The sequence below is a fragment of the Mesocricetus auratus genome, unplaced genomic scaffold (assembly GCF_017639785.1).
Source record: "Mesocricetus auratus isolate SY011 unplaced genomic scaffold, BCM_Maur_2.0 Super-Scaffold_100004, whole genome shotgun sequence".
Lineage (NCBI taxonomy): Eukaryota > Metazoa > Chordata > Mammalia > Rodentia > Cricetidae > Mesocricetus > Mesocricetus auratus.
The window spans coordinates 31580028-31599404 of NW_024429189.1; the positions used below are offsets into that span (position 1 = coordinate 31580028).

Genomic DNA, 19377 nt, shown 5'->3' on the forward strand with positions numbered 1-19377 from the left:
ATACACAATAAGCTCCCCTTTTACAACCTTTCTTTTCTATTACGCATTTAACATCGTTCTTTTCCTTAGCCACCTCAATTTAACAGTTAAAAATATGTACACATGTTATTTTATGCTCATTTTAGGAAGTCAAGTAATTTACAGAGACATGTATGTTTTAGCTTCCCCCTTCTCTTCCTCTCTTTTATTCTTTCTCTCAGAAATACATACCATATTTTCATAAGAGATTAAGCACTGCCTAGAGGAAAACATCTATTTTAAAGCATTTATCACACACACATACATCTGTCTACATCTATCTATCTATCTCTCTATCTATCTATCTCTCTATCTATCTATCTCTCTATCTATCTATCTCTCTATCTATCTCTCTATCTATCTCTCTATCTATCTATCTATCTATCTATCTATCTATCTATCTATGTGTGACCACACTTTATTTATGACTAGTTTGATTGATCCACAAGACTGCAGTTGGGTTGTAGGCTTTGAAATAATATCACTATGCTAAGGGTTAACATTGTAACAGTGCCAGACAATGCAGAGGTTCTACCATCTTATATCCTTGCTAAGGCCATTTCAGGTTTAACTAGAATTTGATCTCTTTGGAAAATTATTGAACTCTGTTCTGGGAACCTGAGGTGAAAATGCTCCAGCTGACTTTCCTCAGCTTCTGTTAGACTGCCCACTCTGCACACCTTCACTTCTAGCCAACTGCTTATCTTAGTTTCTGTTAAACTGCTTCCTTAAGCAAAACCTGTCCCTGAAGCTGCAACTGCAGAGTAAGACACAGTATGTACTTTTTGTCTTTAAAAGTTCCTTCCTATAATTGCTACACTTCAGTCCTGAATACCTGAGTATAGTCTCAGCTGGTTGGAATAAAAACTTTCAATTGTCTATAAATCGTCTTTCAGTGGACATCTCTGGTAGATTCCCCATAACAAGTGTTGTTCCAAAGACATGTATTCAAATTTCCCCTCCCTCCCTCCCTCCCTCCCTCCCTCCCTCCCTCCCTCCCTCCCTCCCTCCCTCCCTCCCTCTCTCCCTCCCTCTGTCTCCCTCCCTCTTTCCCTCTTTCCTTCAGCCCAGTCCTCCTCTATTTGTTCCCTGGCTTCCTTACCTCCCTCTTTTCTTTCTGTTCTTTATCAAAAGATGTTTGAAAGAGTCAAAGCCATTATTTTGTACTGACAGTAAAATTTTACGCTCAAAGAAATAAATCAGCTTGGTTTGTCAGAGATAGGACATAATGCAAAATGTTATCAAGCAACACTTGGATCTTTTAAACTTTTCTGCCTGATTTCACAATCAATTCTTCAAATTCTGACACAAACTTAAGGGAAATAGAGAAAAAAATATGACAGAAGAGTATGAGCAAAACCAATATACTGACTGTAAATAATAATACTTTGAAAAGCCATGGAAACAATTGTATCTGCATTTTATTTTGCCCTCTCTGGTGATTTCCTGCATGAGTGACAGCTACACTATAGGGGAAGCATGCATATTCACAAAGTAAGGAGCAGAAGCTCTACTGTCCTTGTCAGGGATTTCCCAGGAGATGCCAGTCTAACTGAACATAAAATGCCATAGAACTGTGTCTGTATTCTGGGAGCAAGTGTGTAGATTTCTTTCTATTTAGGAAAACAAGGTGTCAATTCAACATTTATATTTAGTTTTAAATGAATGCATTATCTTTTTTCTAAATCCCAGCCTCTGCTATGGTGTGGGCACACTGTGTTTCTTACTTCCATAAGATGAAGTAGATACTATTCCGTGGGTAAAATGAATCTTTTTTTATTTTTATGTTTTTATTTAAATTAGAAACATGAATGCTTCAAATGCCAATCCCAGCTGCCTCTCCCACCCCTTCTCCCTTGTCCCTCCATCAGACCCACTCCAGCCCAATCCCTACATCATTCCGCAGGGAGGGTGAGGCCCTCTTGGGGGGATATCCAGAGTCTGTCATTTCATCCAGGGCAGGACCCAGGCCCTTTCCCATGTGTCCAGGCTAAGAGAGCATCCCTCTATGTGGAATGGGCTCCCAAAGTTCATTTTTATGCCATGGTGAACACTAATCTACTACCCAAGGCCCTAGAGATTTCTGAGGCCTTCTCACTGACACTACATTCATGAAGTCTGGATCAGTCCCCTTTTGGCCTCTTAGCCATCAGTATGGGGTTCAAGAGCTTCTCCTTGTCCAGTCAGCTGTCTTTCTGGGTTTCACCAGCATGGTCTTGACCCCTTTGCTCATCACTCCTCCATCTCTGTCACTGGGTTCCAGGAGTTAAGTTCAGTGTTTAGCTGTGAGTATCTGTTTCTGCTTCCATCAGTCACTGGATGAAGGTTCTAGGATGGCATATAAGGTAGTCATCAACCTTACCATCAGGTAGGAGCTATTAATATAGTCTCTGTGCTATTACTTAGTTTTCCAGTTGGTGTTATCCTTGTAGATCTCGGTAAATTTCACTAGTGTCAGCTCTCTCCTCAAAGCTATAATGACTCCAACTATTATGGTATCTCTCATCCTGGTCTCCTCTATTCTTACCCCAACTCAACCTTCCTGCTCCCCCATGTCTTCTTCTCCCCTCCTTTTATCCCCCTCTCTTTCCTGATTCCCTCTCCCCTGCCCCCATGTTTCCAATCTGCTCAGGAGGTCTTGCCTCATTCCACTTCTCTGGGGTATCATGCATATCTCTTGGGAACCTCCCTGTTTCCCAGACTCTCTGTCAGTGGAAGTGCAGACTGGCACTCCCCAGATCTATATCTAAAATCCATATATGAGAGAGTATATGCCATGTTTCTCTTTTTGTGACTGGGTTACCTCACTCAGGATACTTTCTTCTAGTGCCATCCATTTGCCTGCAAATTTCAAAATTCCATTGTTTTTTTTTTCTGCTGAGTAGTACTCCATTGTGTAAATGTACCACATTTTCTCTATCCACTCTTCAGTTGTGGGGCATCTAGGTTGCTTCCAGGATCTAGCTATTACAAATAATGCTGCTATGAACATAGTGGAACAGACATCCTTGCTGTATGAATAGGCATCTTTTGGGTATATGCCGAAGAGTGAAATTGCTGGGTCTTGTGATAGAATGATTCCCATTTTCCTGAGGAATCTCTATGCTGATTTCCAAAGTAGCTGTACAAGTTTGCACTCCCACCAGCAATGGATGAGTGTTCCCCTTTCTCCACATCCTCTCCAGCATAAGATGTCATTGGTGTTTTTGATTTTAGCCATTCTGACAGGAGTAAGATGATATCTCAGGGTTGTTTTGATTTGCATTTCCCTGATGGCTAAGCATGTTAAGCACTTTCTTAAGTGTCTCTCAGCCATTTTAGACTCCTCTATTGAGAATTCTCTATTTATCTCAGTCCCCCACTTTTTAATTGGGTTCTTTGGTGTTTTGGAGAGTAGCTTCTTGAGTTCTTTGTAAATTTTGGAGATCAGCCCTCTGTCAGATGTGGGGTTAGTGAATATATTTTCCCAATCTGTGGGGTGCCTTTTTGTCTTGCTGACTGTGTCCTTTGCCTTACAGAAGCTACTCAGTTTCAGGAAGACCCATTTATTAATTGTTGATCTCAGTGTTTGTGCTACTGGTGTTATGTTCAGGCAGCTGTCTCCTGTACCAATTCGTTCAAGGGTACCTCCCACTTTCTCTTCTAAAAGGTTCAGTATGGCTGTATATATGTTGAGGTCTTTGATCCATTTGGATTTAAATTTTGTGCATGGCAATAGACATGGATCTATCTGCAGTCATCTACATGCCAATATCCATTTATGCCAGCACCATTTGTTGAATATAATATCTTTTTTCCATTGTATAATTTTAGCTTCTTTGTCAAAAATCAGCTGTTCATAGGTTTGTGGATTAATCTCAGAGTGTTCAGTTCGATTCCATTGGTCTACATGTCTATTTTTGTGCCAATACCAAGCTGCTTTCAGGACTAGAGCTTGAAGTCATGGGGATGCCTCCAGATGTTGCTTTGTTGAGCAGGGTTGTCTTGACTATCCTGGGTTTTTTGTTTTTCCATATAAATTTGAGAATTGTTCTTTCAAGATCCATGAATAATTGTGCTGAAAATTTGATGGGGATTGCATTGAGTCTGTAGATTGCTTTTGGCAGGATTGCCATTTTTACTACATTGATCCTACCTATCCAAGAGAATGGGATATCTTTCCATTTTCTGGAGTCTTCTTTTATTTCTTTCTTTAATGACTCAAAGTTCTTGTGATACAGGTCTTTCACTTTTTGGTTAGCGTTACCCCAAGGTATTTTATGTTGTGTGTGGTGATTGAAAAGGGTGATGTTTCTCTGATTTCTTTCTCAGCCATCTTATCGTCTGTATATAGTAGGGCTACTGATTTTCTTGAGTTGATCTTCTAGTCTGACACATTGCTAAAGGTGTTAATCAGCTGTAAGATAGAGTTCTTTGGGTCATTTATGTAAACTATGATATCATCTGCCAATAGTGAAAATTTTACCTCTCCCTTTCCAATTTGTATCCCTTTGATATCCTTTTGTTGTCTTATTGCTCTAGCTAGAACTTTCAGTATAATACTGAAGAGTTATTGGGAGAGGGGACATCCTTGTCTTGTTCCTGATTTTAAAGGAATTGTCTTGAGTTTCTCTCCATTCATTTTGATGTTGACTGTTGGTTTGCTGTATATAGCTTTTGTTATGTTTAGGCATGTTTCTGCTATCCCAGAATTCTCCAAGACCTTTATCATGAATGGGTGTTGGATTTTATCAAAGACTTTTTCTGCATCTAGTGAGATGATCATGTAATTTTTGTCTCTCAGCTTGATTATATGGTGGATTACATTAATAGATTTTCATATGTTGAACCATTCCTGCATCCCTGGAATGAAGCCTACTTGATCATGGTGGATGAGTTTTCTGATATGTTCTAGGATCTGATTTGCCAGTATTTTATTGAGTATTTTTGCATCAATGTTCATGAGGGAAATTTGTCTGAAGTTCTCTTTCTTAGTTATGTCTTTGTGTGACTTTGGTGTCAATGTTATTGAAGCCTCGTAAAAAGAGTTTGGCGAAGACCCTTCTGCTTTTATTGCATGGAATACTTTGAGGAGAATTGGTATAAGCTGTTCTTTGAATTTCTGGTAAAATTCTGCACTGAAGCCATCTGGCCCTGGAATTTTTTTGGTTGGGAGACTTTTGATGTCTGCTTCTATTTCCTTAGGTGTTATAGGTCTATTTAAATTGCTTATCTGTTCTTGATTTAATTTTGGCAGGTAATATCTATCCAGAAAGTCATCCATTTCCTTTAAAATTTTTGAATTTTGTGGAGTACAGGATTTCAAATTATGACCTGATGATTCTCTGGATTTCCTCAGTGTCTGTTGTTATGTCTCCCTTTTCATTTCTGATTCTGTTAATTTGTATGTTCACATTCTGCCCTTTGGTGAGCTTGCATAAAGGTTTGTCTATCTTGTTGATTTTCTCAAAGAACCAACTCTTTGTTGTATTGATTCTTTGTATTGTTTTCCTAGTTTTGTCTTCATTGATTTCAGCCTTCAATTTGATTATTTCCTAGCATCTACATCTCCTGGGTGAGTTTGCTTATTTGTGTTCTAGAGCATTCAGTTGTGCTGTTAATTCTCTAGTGTAACTATTCTCCAGTTTCTTCATGTGGGCACTTAGTGCTATGAACTTTCCTCTTAACACTGCTTTCAAAGTGTCCCATAAGTTTGGGTATGTTGTGCCTTCATTCTCATTGAATTCTAGGAAGTCTTTAATTTCTTTGTTTATTTCTTCTTTGACCCAGGAGTGGTGCAATAGCACATTATTCAATTTCCATGAGTTTGTAGGGTTTCTGCAATTTGTGTTGTTGTTGAACTCTAACTTTAAAGCATGGTGGTCTGATAAGTTGCATGGAGTTATTCCAACTTTTTTGTACCTGTTGAGGTTTGCTATGTTGCCAAGTATGTGGTCAATTTTTGAGAAGGTTCCATGTGGCGCTGAGAAGAAGGTATATTCTTTTGTGTTTGGATGGAATGTTCTATAGATGTCTGCCAAACCCAATTGGGTCATAATTTCTATTAGTTCTTTTGTTTCTTTGTTAATTTTCTGTCTGGTAGTCCTGTCTAATGGTGACAGTGGGGGTGTGGATGTCTCCCACTATAAGTTTGTGAGGTTTTATGTGTGGTTTGAGTTTTAGTAATGTTTCTTTTACAAATGTGGTTGCCTTGGGGCATAGATGTTCAGAATCGAGACTTCATCTTGGTGGATTTTTCCTGTGATGAATATGAAATGACCTCCTTCATCTCTTTTGATTAATTTCAGTTTAAAATCTAGTTTGGTTAGATATTAGGATTGCTACCCCTGCTTGTTTCTTGGGACCATTTGATTGGAAAATCTTTTCCTAACCGTTAACTCTGAGGTAACATCAGTCTTTGAAGCTGAGGTGTGTTTCTTGTATGCAGCAGAAGGATGGGTTCTGTCTTCTAATCCATTCTGTTAGCCTGTGCCTTTTTATGGGAGAGTTAAGACCATTAATATTGGGGGCTATTAATGCCCTTTCATTGCTGTTCTCATATGTTTTGGAATGGTTGTTCTTGGTGGAATTGTATGTGGATTTCTGCCCCTTTTCTCTTTTGGATGTTGGTAAAGTGGGATTATCTAATGCCTATGATTTTCTGGTTGTAGTTAATTTCCTTGTACTGGAGTTTTCCTTCTAGAACATTCTTTAGGGCTGGGTTAGTGGATTTGCATTGTTTAAATCTGGTTTTGTCATGGAATATCTTGTTTTCTCCATCTATATTGATTGAAAGCTTTGCTGGGTATAGTATTTTTGCACCTGTGGTTTCTTAGTGTTGATAGAATATCTATCTAGGACCTTCTGGATTTCAGAGTTTTCATGGAGAAGTCAGGTGTAATTCTTATTGGTTTTCATTTATACGTTATTTGACCTTTCTCCTTAGCTACTCTAAGTATTTTTTCTTTATTCTGTATGCTTGGGGTCTTGATTATTATGTGATGAGGAGACTTTTTTGTGGTCCACTCTATTTGGTGTTCTGTAAGCTTCTTGTACCTTCATTGGCATGTCTTTCTTTAGGTTGGGAAAGTTTTCTTGCACAAGTTTGTTGAATATGTTTTCTGTCCCTTTGAATTGGGTTTCTTCACCTTCTTGTATACCTATTATTCTTAGGTTTGGTCTTTTCACAGGGCCCCATATTTCCTGGAAATATTGTGTTAGGGATTTGTTGGACTTAAGATTTTCTTTGATTGATGAATCTATTTATGCTAGTGTGTCTTCAACACCTGAGATTCTCTCTTCCATCTCTTGTATTCAGTTGGTTATGCTTGCATCTGTAGTACCTGACCGTTTTCCCAGTCTTTTTTATTTCCAGCATTCCTTCAGACTGTGTTTTTTTATTGTCTCCATGTCAGCTTTCAACCCTTGTACTATTTGAATTGTTTCTTGTAATTTTTGCTTTGTGTTTTCCTCCTTTTCTTGCATTTGTTGGATTTTTTGGTTTGCCTTTTCTTCTGTTTCTTGCATTTTTTTGGTTTGTTTTTTCTTCCATTTTTAAAGGGATTTTCTCACATCCTCTTTGAGGGCCTCTATCATTTTTCATGATGGTATTTTTTAGGTCATTCCCTTCTGCGTCATCCGCATTGGGGTGTTCAGGTCTTCCTTGTGTAGAATCTCTAGACTCTCGTGGTGTCATATTTGTTTTTCTGTTGCTGAATGTTCTTATATTGCCTCTTCCCTATCACTTCTTCCAGTGGGTGTAGAAAGAGTCTCTTTCTCTCCTGTTGGATAGGCAACCAGGGTTCCCTTTTGGTGGGTGCAAGCAAATCCAATACTCTCTGCCCTTTGCTCTCTGTCCTCTGCCCTCTGCCCTGAGTTTGGGTGAAGTGGACCAGCTCTCTCTGCAGGCTCCTGGTTGATTGGTCATCCATCCAGGGGCCAGTTGACCTGGCTAATGTCCCCAGGCCAGGGGATCTGAGAGAGGGTGAGTGAGAGGAATTCAGGTCTAAGATGGGGACTCAGTGCTCACCTCTGGCCTCTGCCCTTGTAAAATGCATCTTATGAGAAGATGGTTAAGAAAATTAACTACACATTCCCTCTGTGGATAAAGAAATATTCATGGATATTTACAAATATTCATAGATATTCATGGCAGAGCAGGCAGATACCACAGAGGTTCACTCTCATACACAGTGGTGACTGAATTTGATAGGAAGAAAACACATCAAAATTGAAGTGGATGTCATTTTAAAGACACAATGTTTGGGATCAGAATTTTTAATAGTAATTTAATTTTGTTTCAAAACACATCTTTTGGAAGATTTATAAATTGCAGATTTTTCAAGAAAATTTCTAAAATGTGGTATTTTTCAGGGTGAAAATTCAGGAGATTGGCATTATATTACATTAATGCATTTGTCACACTTTTGCTTTAAGAAAAAGGCCCATGCAAAAGTATAAGCTGCCATAAAAATGACCTGTGTGTGTGTGAAATCTAAAAATAATTTCCATTATATGATTGTCATGCTTGAACTTTGTAGATAGCAGTTGTGTGTTTCAGTGTCAAGAGGTTAGACATGGGATGATGTCTCATTTAGTAAATTGCACACACGTGAATGTTGACCCATGGCTTTTTGAGTTTTAAGGCCAGATTCTGATCCAAGAACCCATGTGAGAAACAGGTAAGCATGGTAGCTACTGTTAGCCTCAGCACTCAAGAGACAGAGACAGGAGATTTCTAGGGCAAACAGGCTAGGTAGTCTAGCCAGAACTGATTAACTTCAAGTTCATTGAGAGATCCTGATTCAATAAATAAAGCAACTGGGGAAGACACATGATGTCATCTTCAGGGCCCCTCATGTGCACCCACATACATCCACCCACACAGATATGAACACACACACACACACACACACACACACACACACACACACACACACACACACACTAAAGCATAAATAAACACACAAAGTTGGCTGTAGTGATGCAGGCCTGGAATCTCAGTACCAGAGAGGCAGACAGGAGAATCACCAGTCTATCTGAATTAGTAAGGCCCATGCCCAGTGGGAGACCTGATCTCAAAAATAAGATACAGAGTCACAGGAAAAGTTACCAGTGTCAACCTCTGGCCTCTATTTATATCTCACATCAAGGTTTGGACATGATGGGCAGCATAGCCTTTTGAAAACATTCTTTTGGTTTTATGCATGTTGTTATTTAACATATATAGTATAGGATTTTAAAATTTATATTATTAACATTTTGTGATGTTTTCCAGGATCTCCTAAAATACCAGGTATATGAAGTCCAATTTTCGTATGAATCCTCTCCCAACCATAGAAATCCATAGGGAGAGGTCAAATCAAAGTCCCTATAATGCATGCGTACAGCATTGTTACAGGAATACATTCAGATTTCAATTTTCATCTACACCCAGAAAGGATCTCCTAGAACTAAAGCAGCAGGATTTGCTGAGGAGAACACAGGATGAGTTGGAGAACAGAGCCACACAGAACCTATGTAAGGAAAATGGAGGCACAAATCTTAGAACGACGAACTGCAATCTGAATATTCCCCTTGAAGAAGACTGTCCACACTGGAGAAGAAACAGGAAGTGGGTAATGAAAATGGCCAGAAGGCTAGTTACATAAGACCCCAGAATCCAAACAACTAGCATGATCAAGAAGACTGGCATTAGACTCCTTTTCAGCAATACTTAAAGGAAGAAAATAGACACCAGTCTGTTGGAGTTACAGGCCAACAGAAATGCAAGGTACTACTCAAATTGCTATTATCTACCAATGCTCTCCTTTAAGCATTGAGGCTGTAGAAGAACAATGTTTTTACTTGTCACTTCTCTTTTGCTATGATAAAACACCATGGCCAAGGCAGCTTATAGTAGGGATGGTTTACTCAGGCTCATGGTTCTAGAGGGATAATAATTCGTTGTGGTGTGGAAGAAACAGATAATGGCAGCTGAAGTAGCAAGCTTAAATATTAAACCCACAAACACAAAGCAGAGAGACGGAACTAGAAATGACCCGAGTCTTTAAACTCTAAAAGCTCACCCTCCATGAAATACTTAATCCAGCATGTCCGTAACATGTGGTCAGTACAGTGGAGCACACCTTTAATCTCAGCACTATGGAAGCAGATACAGTCTGTTCACAGCCAGCCAGATGACATACTGAGTTCAGGAGGCATTCAGAGCTACATAGCATGACCTTGTCCCCCCCAAAAGGCATTGGTAAAATACATCATGGCATACCTGAGATATATGACTATCAAAGTAGATGATAAATTCTGTAGAGGGCCAAAGATTAATATCAGCTATGGCTATCTGAAATAAAGTAGTAGTGCTTCCTATGTGAGAACCAACTCAGGCAAATGACTACAGCAGTAGCAGAATGTGAGGACTTTATGGACATGTGGCCTTGTACTTACGGTTTACAGATTTGACTGGTAATATTGGGTTTACCCTCTCTGGGGAGGCAGCATTTTCTTCATCTGTCACATACTCAAAATTAATGATGAACATCATAGCCACACCCTCTTGGTTCTTCACTGGGATTATGTGAGTATTACAAATAAAAGTGGAACCTAAGGAGAGGAAAGGATGAATGTTAGATCAAAAATCTATCTTTGGTGTGAACTACCATTAGTAATAAAATTGAAATATATTTCTATAAATGTTTGTCTTAAATGACTGCTCACATTCAATAAAATAATTTAACTTTTACATAATTTGTTGCACATCTGTTTACTTTATATACATACATAAAGAGTTTACAGTGTAATTCAGTTATCATATTGGGGAAATATATAATATCAAATTCTATATCAACTTTAATAGTATAGGAAAATATTTTTAACTTCTAGAAACAATATCATCTATGTGTTATCTATTTGTATTAAATCTATGTCTGTGAAAAATATACTGTTGGGTCCCAGGCCCCACCGGGTCTCTGTAAGTCGCTGGTCAGCCAACAAGTCCATCCTCTTTTCCAGTCCAAGTGCATTCTGTTTTCTAGTCCTGGCTGACTGCCCCAGACTTGCCCCACTGACATCAACATCCAGCAGGAGGAAAACACGATCTCTTTCACCAGGGATTTTTCCACTGTGCTGTAAGCCTGTATATATAAGACTGCTCCCTCTCTACAATAAAGTAGACACCTCTTAGCACAAATGACTGGGCATCTTGTCTTTCATTTCAATCTCCAGGCTTTCAGCCGATATATTAAACTTGCTCGTGGTGCAGGCACCACAATATACTTGTATAAAGAGTGAAGAGATACTCATTTTACATCACTGTGATTTTGGAATTAAAATTATATACTTTTTCTTAATTTCTTGGACACAGTAAATTGCTGTCTATTTTACTTGTGCTGCAATAAATGAGAAAAATACACAGCATTCAAATGACAATGGTTTTACTTGTCAGGAAATGGGAAAATGTCTATATTATTGTATTAATTTTTTCCACATTATCATTAGCTACCACTGTTGATCCACCAATATAATCTTTGTCGTTCATGATCTATGAAATACTGATGAGAAGCTGGATTTCTCTAAATGACTTGCCTTCTGTCTGATCCTTTGGAACTGACAATAAGTAATCCTCTAACAGCTCTTTTCCATTCTTATCTTCTGAATAGTTGCTCTATTGTGAAAGTGAGAGTAATCTCATCATTAGCTATGGGTTTGTTTCGGCCAACTGTAAATGTAAAAACTTCAGAAAGTGATCCTGATCTCTCAGATGATATTGTGTATTGTGATTGTTCCAATTTTTAAAGATTAGTTGAGATTATCTTGAGGAGAACTGTGTTTCAGTAGCAAAGTCAGAGGGGTGTATGAAGGTTGACAAGAGATTTAGGGGAATTGTGAGAAGATGATGGACATTTGGAAATGAGGGGGAAATGTGTGGACAGATAGCAGCAGGTTTGAACCAAGAGCCCCAGCATCTTCAAGTACCACAGGATGCTGACATTCTAAAGCAGCCTTGCAAATTCTATTGCAAGCAAAACAAGGAGTGAAGAAAGCCACTGTCTTCCTGCAGAGTCCTGTATCATGGCTCATGCTACCAGAGCTGAGAACCTAAGTTGTTTCTGATACTACTATAGATGGAGGCTGAAGGGCTTTGGGAGATGAGGCTGGACAGCTATTTGCCAGGTATTAAATTGCTTCAACAGTTTCTAATTTCTACAGAGCTGAGTTACAAATATCCCTTTAGAGTACATACTCCTTGTACCTTAGAGATACCGAAGTATTAGTTATAATTTATTTTCTAAATACTGATAGCCTTCCAAATTTGAAATGGAAAAGACCCTAATGTAACATCAACTAATATGATAGTAGTCCACACTTTACAGATGCTAAAAAATATGCTTTAAGAATGATTTTTTTCACCTCCAGTCTTCAGCTGTATCTTCAATTCATCTAATAAAATAGTTAGCTAGAGCTCTTGTCGAAGTTTCCATGGTAACAAACAGGCCAACTTTAGTAAACACAGAATAAGCAATTTAAGAGTGCTCCATTAGAACTAAATATAGCAGTGCCATGGGCCAGGCATTACAATGCATGCTGGTTAAACAGACTCTGAAGAGATGTGAGAAATAGCCATTATGTACTTTCCTAATGAATCAAAATACATATTGATTTTGCCACTTAAAATGACATTTCCTACACCATTTAGAATATAATTGTGAATTCACAGATTTGTTATTCAGCTGTTTCATATCTTTCAACTTTTGAGGTATACTGCTGATTGTGAAGCAGAAATATAAAATAGATCTTTGAGAAATCAATAAATAAAAGATGCAATGATGGAGATCTAATAGGCTTGCAATAGAACAGAGTTGTTTTGCATTGGCTAATAAAAGGAAAATCATGCCCTTCCATAAAAATGCTTGAAATTTACTGTTGGGTACTGAAAAGCACATAATTATTGTGCCCCAGGAAAAAAGTTCAATGCATGTATATCAGATCCACACCTCATTACATACATGCAATTAATATGAGATTTATTGCTTACTATGACTGCTTCCTACATGCTTCCCTTAAGTAATATATTGTTTTTGCAGTCAACTGAAGACTCACACTTCCACGCTTTCCAGTTTTAGGTTGGGGGATTGACATAGCCATAAATCTTGTGTAACCTCTGGAAGGCACCCAGTGAAAGGGGAGACACAGAATACAGAGGAAGAGCATATATGGAATGTATTTTAGCTTGCATAATTCTACAACTTCCAAACACTGTTGATTTACTGCTTCTGTAAAGCAACACTTCTATCTGAGATATCATTCTGTGATTGTTAATATGTTTTCCTGGATGAAATGATAGAGGCAAAAGGATCAGAAACATAATCTATGAAGCACTATTTTAACAATGAAGAAGAAAAGACTCAATGATATTTAAATATCATTAATTCAAGAAAAAGTTAAAACCTTGTTAAAGTGCATCATGTATTCAAATAAAATTAATAGTGTTTGTTAAGAGGCAGAATATTTACAATAACATCAATTATTTATACAGTTATGCATGCAATTATGCTGCACTAATACTAGCTAGACTTGGGTTCATTTCCATATTTTGTTTCCTGAATGAAAACCTTTCCAAAGTAGAAAAGGTTATTTAGGAGAAACAGCACTCTTTTTAAATAACTTTCTCAGAATTTCAAAATTTAAACTCTTGCTATTAGTCAAGAAAAGCATGGTAATTTGAATAATATAACAATTACCTCTTTATTCATAATTCAGTGGTTTATACTTAGCTGTATTATGAAATGAAAGGCTATGATTTTTCTGCATGAGCTTCCTTGAATGTATTTTATGTCTCGAACATGTACTCACAGGGCATCCTGTGTACCCAAGGAATAACAGGGAAGTCAGACTAACTCTACCAGTGTGGTGACTACAGAGTGTGAGATATGGGGGTTAGGTCAAGGGAAACGCAAAATGGCCCACCAACTGAGAACTTCTCAGTTAAAAAGTGCTGGGGAATTCCATGCAAAGATTGCTGTCATTTGATTTAAAACTATCACTCTCATATGTATGCAAACAATAGCTTGTTGAGAAGGCCAGGAAGGAAGTAAAGAAGTAGGAAAATACTGTAAAAAAACTAGCAAGTGTGTCGAATAGTTTATACTAGGGTGGTGTGGGTGAGAGTGCTCAGGTAGAGTTTGCAATGTGTTGGACCAGAAGAATGACATACTATTTCTTAAACTGAGACAGAGCAAGGGAGGAAGTGGTCTTGAAGATTGTGTATAATCATGGATTTTTTTTTGAATATGGTAACTCTGAAATTTCTTGCTGGTGTCTAAGTGGATATTTCGAGACGATAAACACTAGGAGTTGCAGTTCAGTTTAGGTGTTGGTCCAAGTCAGAGTTATTTAGAAATCACTGGGGTAGTCAACTATAGAAAAAGTTTGTAATCTTATTCCAGAGGCACTCCTGAGTCAAAAGGAAGATGACCAAGACCCTGTAAAGTTCATGGAGAAACACACAGTGAAGTGGGAGGGAAATCAAGATTGTGAGTCATCAGGGCTTCCGAGCCAGAAGTGTTGCTAAAAGAAGACTCCAAGATCTCTTGCTAATAGGCATCATGAGATGCCAGCAAACATGCAGGCCCTTGAGAAATATTTCATAGAACTGCTGCCATGAAACTGCTTGAATGTGTTCAAGAGTGAAAGGAGGTACAGGAAATATACTCAACAATAGGAGATTTCCTCAAACTGTTCTGCTAATGGATGAACTACTCACATACTCATAGTTCTAGCACAGGTCAATAGCTAGAAAGACATCAATAATATATATATATATATATATTGTATATATATTGCTAGAAACATTGTGGTATATTTCAACACTTCTGCAAGGCACATTGAACTGTTTTCAAATAACTGCATCCAATTTTGTTTACATTAAGTCATTTTACTACCTAAGATCAAGAAAGGTCTAATTCTATTTCAAGACATGTTTTAAGCTTTGCTTTGTTTAGCGTTTACCTATTTCCTCTGCACACAGTACCTATATCTACAAAGCACGATTGCCCCAATTGTTGAAGACTGCTAGCTCTGCAGCTGGAATATGTGTCTCTGAGTCCCTGTTCTGCTCTTTATTTTCAGAGTAACCCTCTAACTGTACTAAATGGCTCAGCTCAGATCCAACTTTCCTTATCTGTATCCTGAAAATGAATTTTATTTCTTTTCTAAACTTGCTCTTGTAATCAAATGAAGCAAAGTGTTAGGATAGGATTCTTTACACCATGTTAATATGGTGATATAATAGATCGTCAATTCTCATTTGATTTCTATTGCTGTGATTAACAGCATGGCCAAAGACAACTTGGGAAGGAAGGATTTTATTTAGCCCACACTTGCATGTCACAGTCCATCATAGAAGGAAGTCAGGGAATAATTCAACTAGGAACACAGAGCAGAAGAAGCAGGAACCAAATAAAGCAAAGCCCCTAGAGGAATGCTGTTTACTGGCTTGCTTCCCGACTCATTTTCAGCTACCTCCTTACACAGCACAGCACATGCTGTCCAGTGATCACACCTTGCCTAGAGAGGCCCGTGTCCTTCTCCCTTAATTAGCAACAAAGATAATGTCCTACAGTCATACCCATGGGCATAATGGAGGAGGCGATTCTTTTACTGAGTTACTTTTCCCCAGGGGGTTTCTAGTTTGTAGCAAGTTGGAAAAATCTAGCCAGTACATCATGAACTATGATGAGACTAATCTCCAATGCTGCAGATTTACAAAGCCATAAACTGTATTCCAAGGACATAAAGCAACCTGGACATGGGGAAGAGAGTGATATAAAGGGATTGAGGACTTTGCGTCTAAGGTCCTTTATAAAACATAAACTTTTGTGGGTCCAAGACCCTTGAAGTGTACTCCATAATGAAAGGTGTTTCTTTAAATTGAGGTAGAGGACAGGTGTTTGAAAGATAATGAAATGCACAATAGGTAAGTTTTGGGCATGATGCTCCAATTCTCCAGTTACAAATGGCAAAGAATTTTTAACCTCTTCTTCCACAAAGCAGAGCATATCATGGCCTAGTAACTGGGGCAAGACATTGGTTGGGATGATGGTCATTTACCTGGACCCATGCATTGGACTAAAAACTTCATAAAACTAGGAATGCAGGGACTCCAGAAGAAGAGGCAGGAGAGAGATCACCTCATGATAAGGACCATCTAAATTATGAGGAAAACATGCAGGAAAAAACAGCTAAACAGAGGTAAGGTCAGCACAGCTTCTGAAGAGCCTATCCACTTGCTTGTGAGAGGCAGTATCAACTCTGAACACCTTCCCATCCTACAGAAGGTCAACACACAAGCCAAGTGAAAATTGCTGTACTCCGTAACCTTTCCTTCATCTCACTTTATACCCCAAGTAAAGCAGAATAGAAACCAGCATATTGGGAGCTTGGAAAGTGTAGGTAGTCAAGGCACATTGCTGATTGTTTAATGCAGGTTAATGTTGTATCTTTAGATCTGTTTTCACACTAAAAAGTCAGTAGAAGTCCAATGCCACTGATGATTCATAAAAGGACATGCCTGTCAAATCATCATCCAAATAGCAGTCAATTATCCTCTGTGACTAAAGTTCTTGGGATGGTGACAAACAAAACAATCAGCATTTTCATCCCAGTGCAAGTGTCATCGTATACAACAGTTCCTGTGCACACATAGGGGGCTCAGAAAAATATCTGGCATGAAGGAAATTAAAAAATATGAGCTATTATATTTGCCTATCGTAAGCCGGGCGGTGGTGGCACACGCCTTTAATCCCAGCACTCCGGAGGCAGAGGTAGGCTGATCTCTGTGAGTTCAAGGCTGGGCTGGACCGATAGCCTCCAAAACAATACAGAGAAACCCTGTCTCATAAAAACAAAAAAAAATATTTGCCTATCGTTGGATCTTCAGAGGGCAAGTGTGGTTGCTATTCTTAGTTGCCAACTTGGAATGGACTAAAATCCAAGTGTCTGAATCCAACTGTGAGGGGATTTTCTTAACTGATTTGAAGTGGGAATATCCATCTTTAGTGGAGGCCACCCCTTATTACGGCAGCCTATAAAAACATTGAAGAGGAAAACTCTTGTTCTTTGCTTGTCCTTACAAGTCCATTCCTTCACTAACCCCCCTCTTTGGAATTCCAGCATATAGTGAAGACCAGCTGAGACATCCAGCCTCAAGGGCTGAGCCACTACTAGATTACTGAGTTACTTGAACTTTTCATTAGCAGACTATCTGGATCACAGTCTGTAAGCCACTCTAATAAATCTAATAATTGATATCGATAAAGATATAGTTTTGCTCCTATAGAGAACCCTGACTAATACAGTAAGGTAGCCCTTCAAATCCTGTATGCATTGTCCTCTAACTTTTTACTATTCTTAGAGGTAGAACCACAATGTTTATCTTTGGGACTCCAAATAGAGAATATTCTTGTCTGAACTAATCAATTTCGCAAAAACTTGGAAGCTTTCATTCCTTTTTCTCTAGTAGACTGAAAGGCCTTTGAAGATTAAAAAATGTCATTAAAGGATGTCTCTAGAATAAAAATAAAATACAGTAGTCTCTAGGGAAGCAAAAAGCCTCATATAAGAGGCAGGGCTGTTAATTTTGAATAGAAAGTCATGTTAGAAAATCAAAGGGGAATGCGATCCCATAGAAGAAAGTTGCTGGTCACTAATGACTGATGGTAGATTTAGGTAGAAGAAATGTGAAAAACAAATTAAATTGGTGCTTGGATTTCTTATGTAATAATCATTTTCCCTTCCTTCCTCCTTCCTTCCTTCCTTCATTCCTTCCTTCCTTCCTTTCTTTCTTTCTCTCATTAACTCTTTGGTGTTTCTATTCCCTCTCCTGGCCTCAAAGGTGAAAGAGTGTAAGCTTTTAGATATCACAAAGAAGACTTGTGAAAAATCACTAATTTTTCATTGATCTAAGAATGACTTAATTTACTACTACTTTCAAAGGAATTTTTGGAAGGGGTAGTAGTGATAACAACCTAATAGACAGTTCTTATGTAGCCTCCTATATTCAGTTTTACACATCTCCATTTTAGACTGTCTCATAATATCAATGTTGCCACTGGACAAGCTCCAATCCAAAGCAAAGGGTCATACGTTGAAGTATTAGAACGGAGCTAGAAGAAATTACTGATTATAGAGTTTATGTAACATTGTTTGACCATCTACATATCAATAGGTTGTTCATTCCTATTTATTGGCCACCCCAGAATTCGTCAAAATATCTGAAGAGTAATAGAGCAGTCCAGTATCCCACCTTACAGGATAAACACTCAGCATGGGAGTACCATACATATTTGTTGAGTTGATACTTGCTCCCCTCCCTTCTTCCTGATGGTCACATAGTGCACATAATGCTGTCTGCAGGAGGGGCTCACAACTGATAGAGAGGAGCATTGTGACAAGAGTAGGCAGTAGCTTGTAGCTTTAAGAAGTTAGTATTTGATGTCCAAGAGACACAAGATACCTGTTTCTGAGCCTGCTACATTATTGAGATTCTCTTTCTTCTGGCTTCATTCTCTGTGGAGTGAGAAGCATGTTGTATCAAAACAAATAAAATGGACAGTGAGGACCATGGGTAGGAGAAAGTTATAGCTTTTTACTCAGTGGGAAAGGACTTGCTGAAGAATGCACATCTCAGTAAAGAAGGAAATAAGTGAGCTGTAAGGGGAAAGGTCAGAGAAAGGTCAACAGCACATAATAGAGGCTCTACTATGGATTTAAATGTGCCCCTTCAGAATCTACATGCTGTACTGAGCATATCATGTGAGTCTATTTGCAGATAGTCCTTTCAAGGAGTAAAATAAGGTTATAAGTGGAATTCTAATTCAGTGAACTTCTCCACTACAAATAGGGTACCCCTGGCATAGGAGACTATCAGAGTCCATAATAAAGGGTAACCATATGCAAACAAACTGCCAGGTTTGTGAATAGTAAAGGGGATGATTCTGTTATGTAAGTATTGATTTGTGCTTTTTTGTATCTGCATCATGTACAGAATAGCCTCAACCTAGAGAAGTCAGTAAGGTGGACAGTGTGGCTGAAACAGATTAATCTGGGATGCTCTGTAATTACTTGTGCTGGTATTGTGAACCCACTGTTTGAACTGAAAGGGAAAATGATGGCTCTGGAATATTAGTTCAATAAAGCCACAGTCATGTAAAGTTTTTTATTTTTTGACATCTTACTACAAGTTCGTAATGTATTTTACAGTCACCTCCTCTTTCCATTTTCATGTCTTTTTTATTTTTATATTTTTCTTTTGGTGACCCTGTAAGTTTACTTAAGGATGCTTACAGAAGTAGGGAGGGTAAAGGGTTATCATGTGTGTTAACTCTA

At 38.3% G+C, this 19377-nt stretch overlaps 1 protein-coding gene across 4 annotated transcripts in view; it reads right to left on the reverse strand.

Moving 5' to 3' along the window:
• The window catches only part of Kcnh7 (potassium voltage-gated channel subfamily H member 7), a 470424-nt gene that overhangs the window by 153470 nt on the left and 297577 nt on the right, over positions 1 to 19377 (reverse strand). For all 4 annotated transcript variants that reach the window (XM_040745458.1, XM_040745459.1, XM_040745457.1 and 1 more), the window contains exon 3: positions 10441 to 10596. In XM_040745458.1, coding sequence (XP_040601392.1) covers positions 10441 to 10596 — 156 coding nt within the window. The remainder of the gene's footprint in view (positions 1 to 10440; positions 10597 to 19377) is intronic.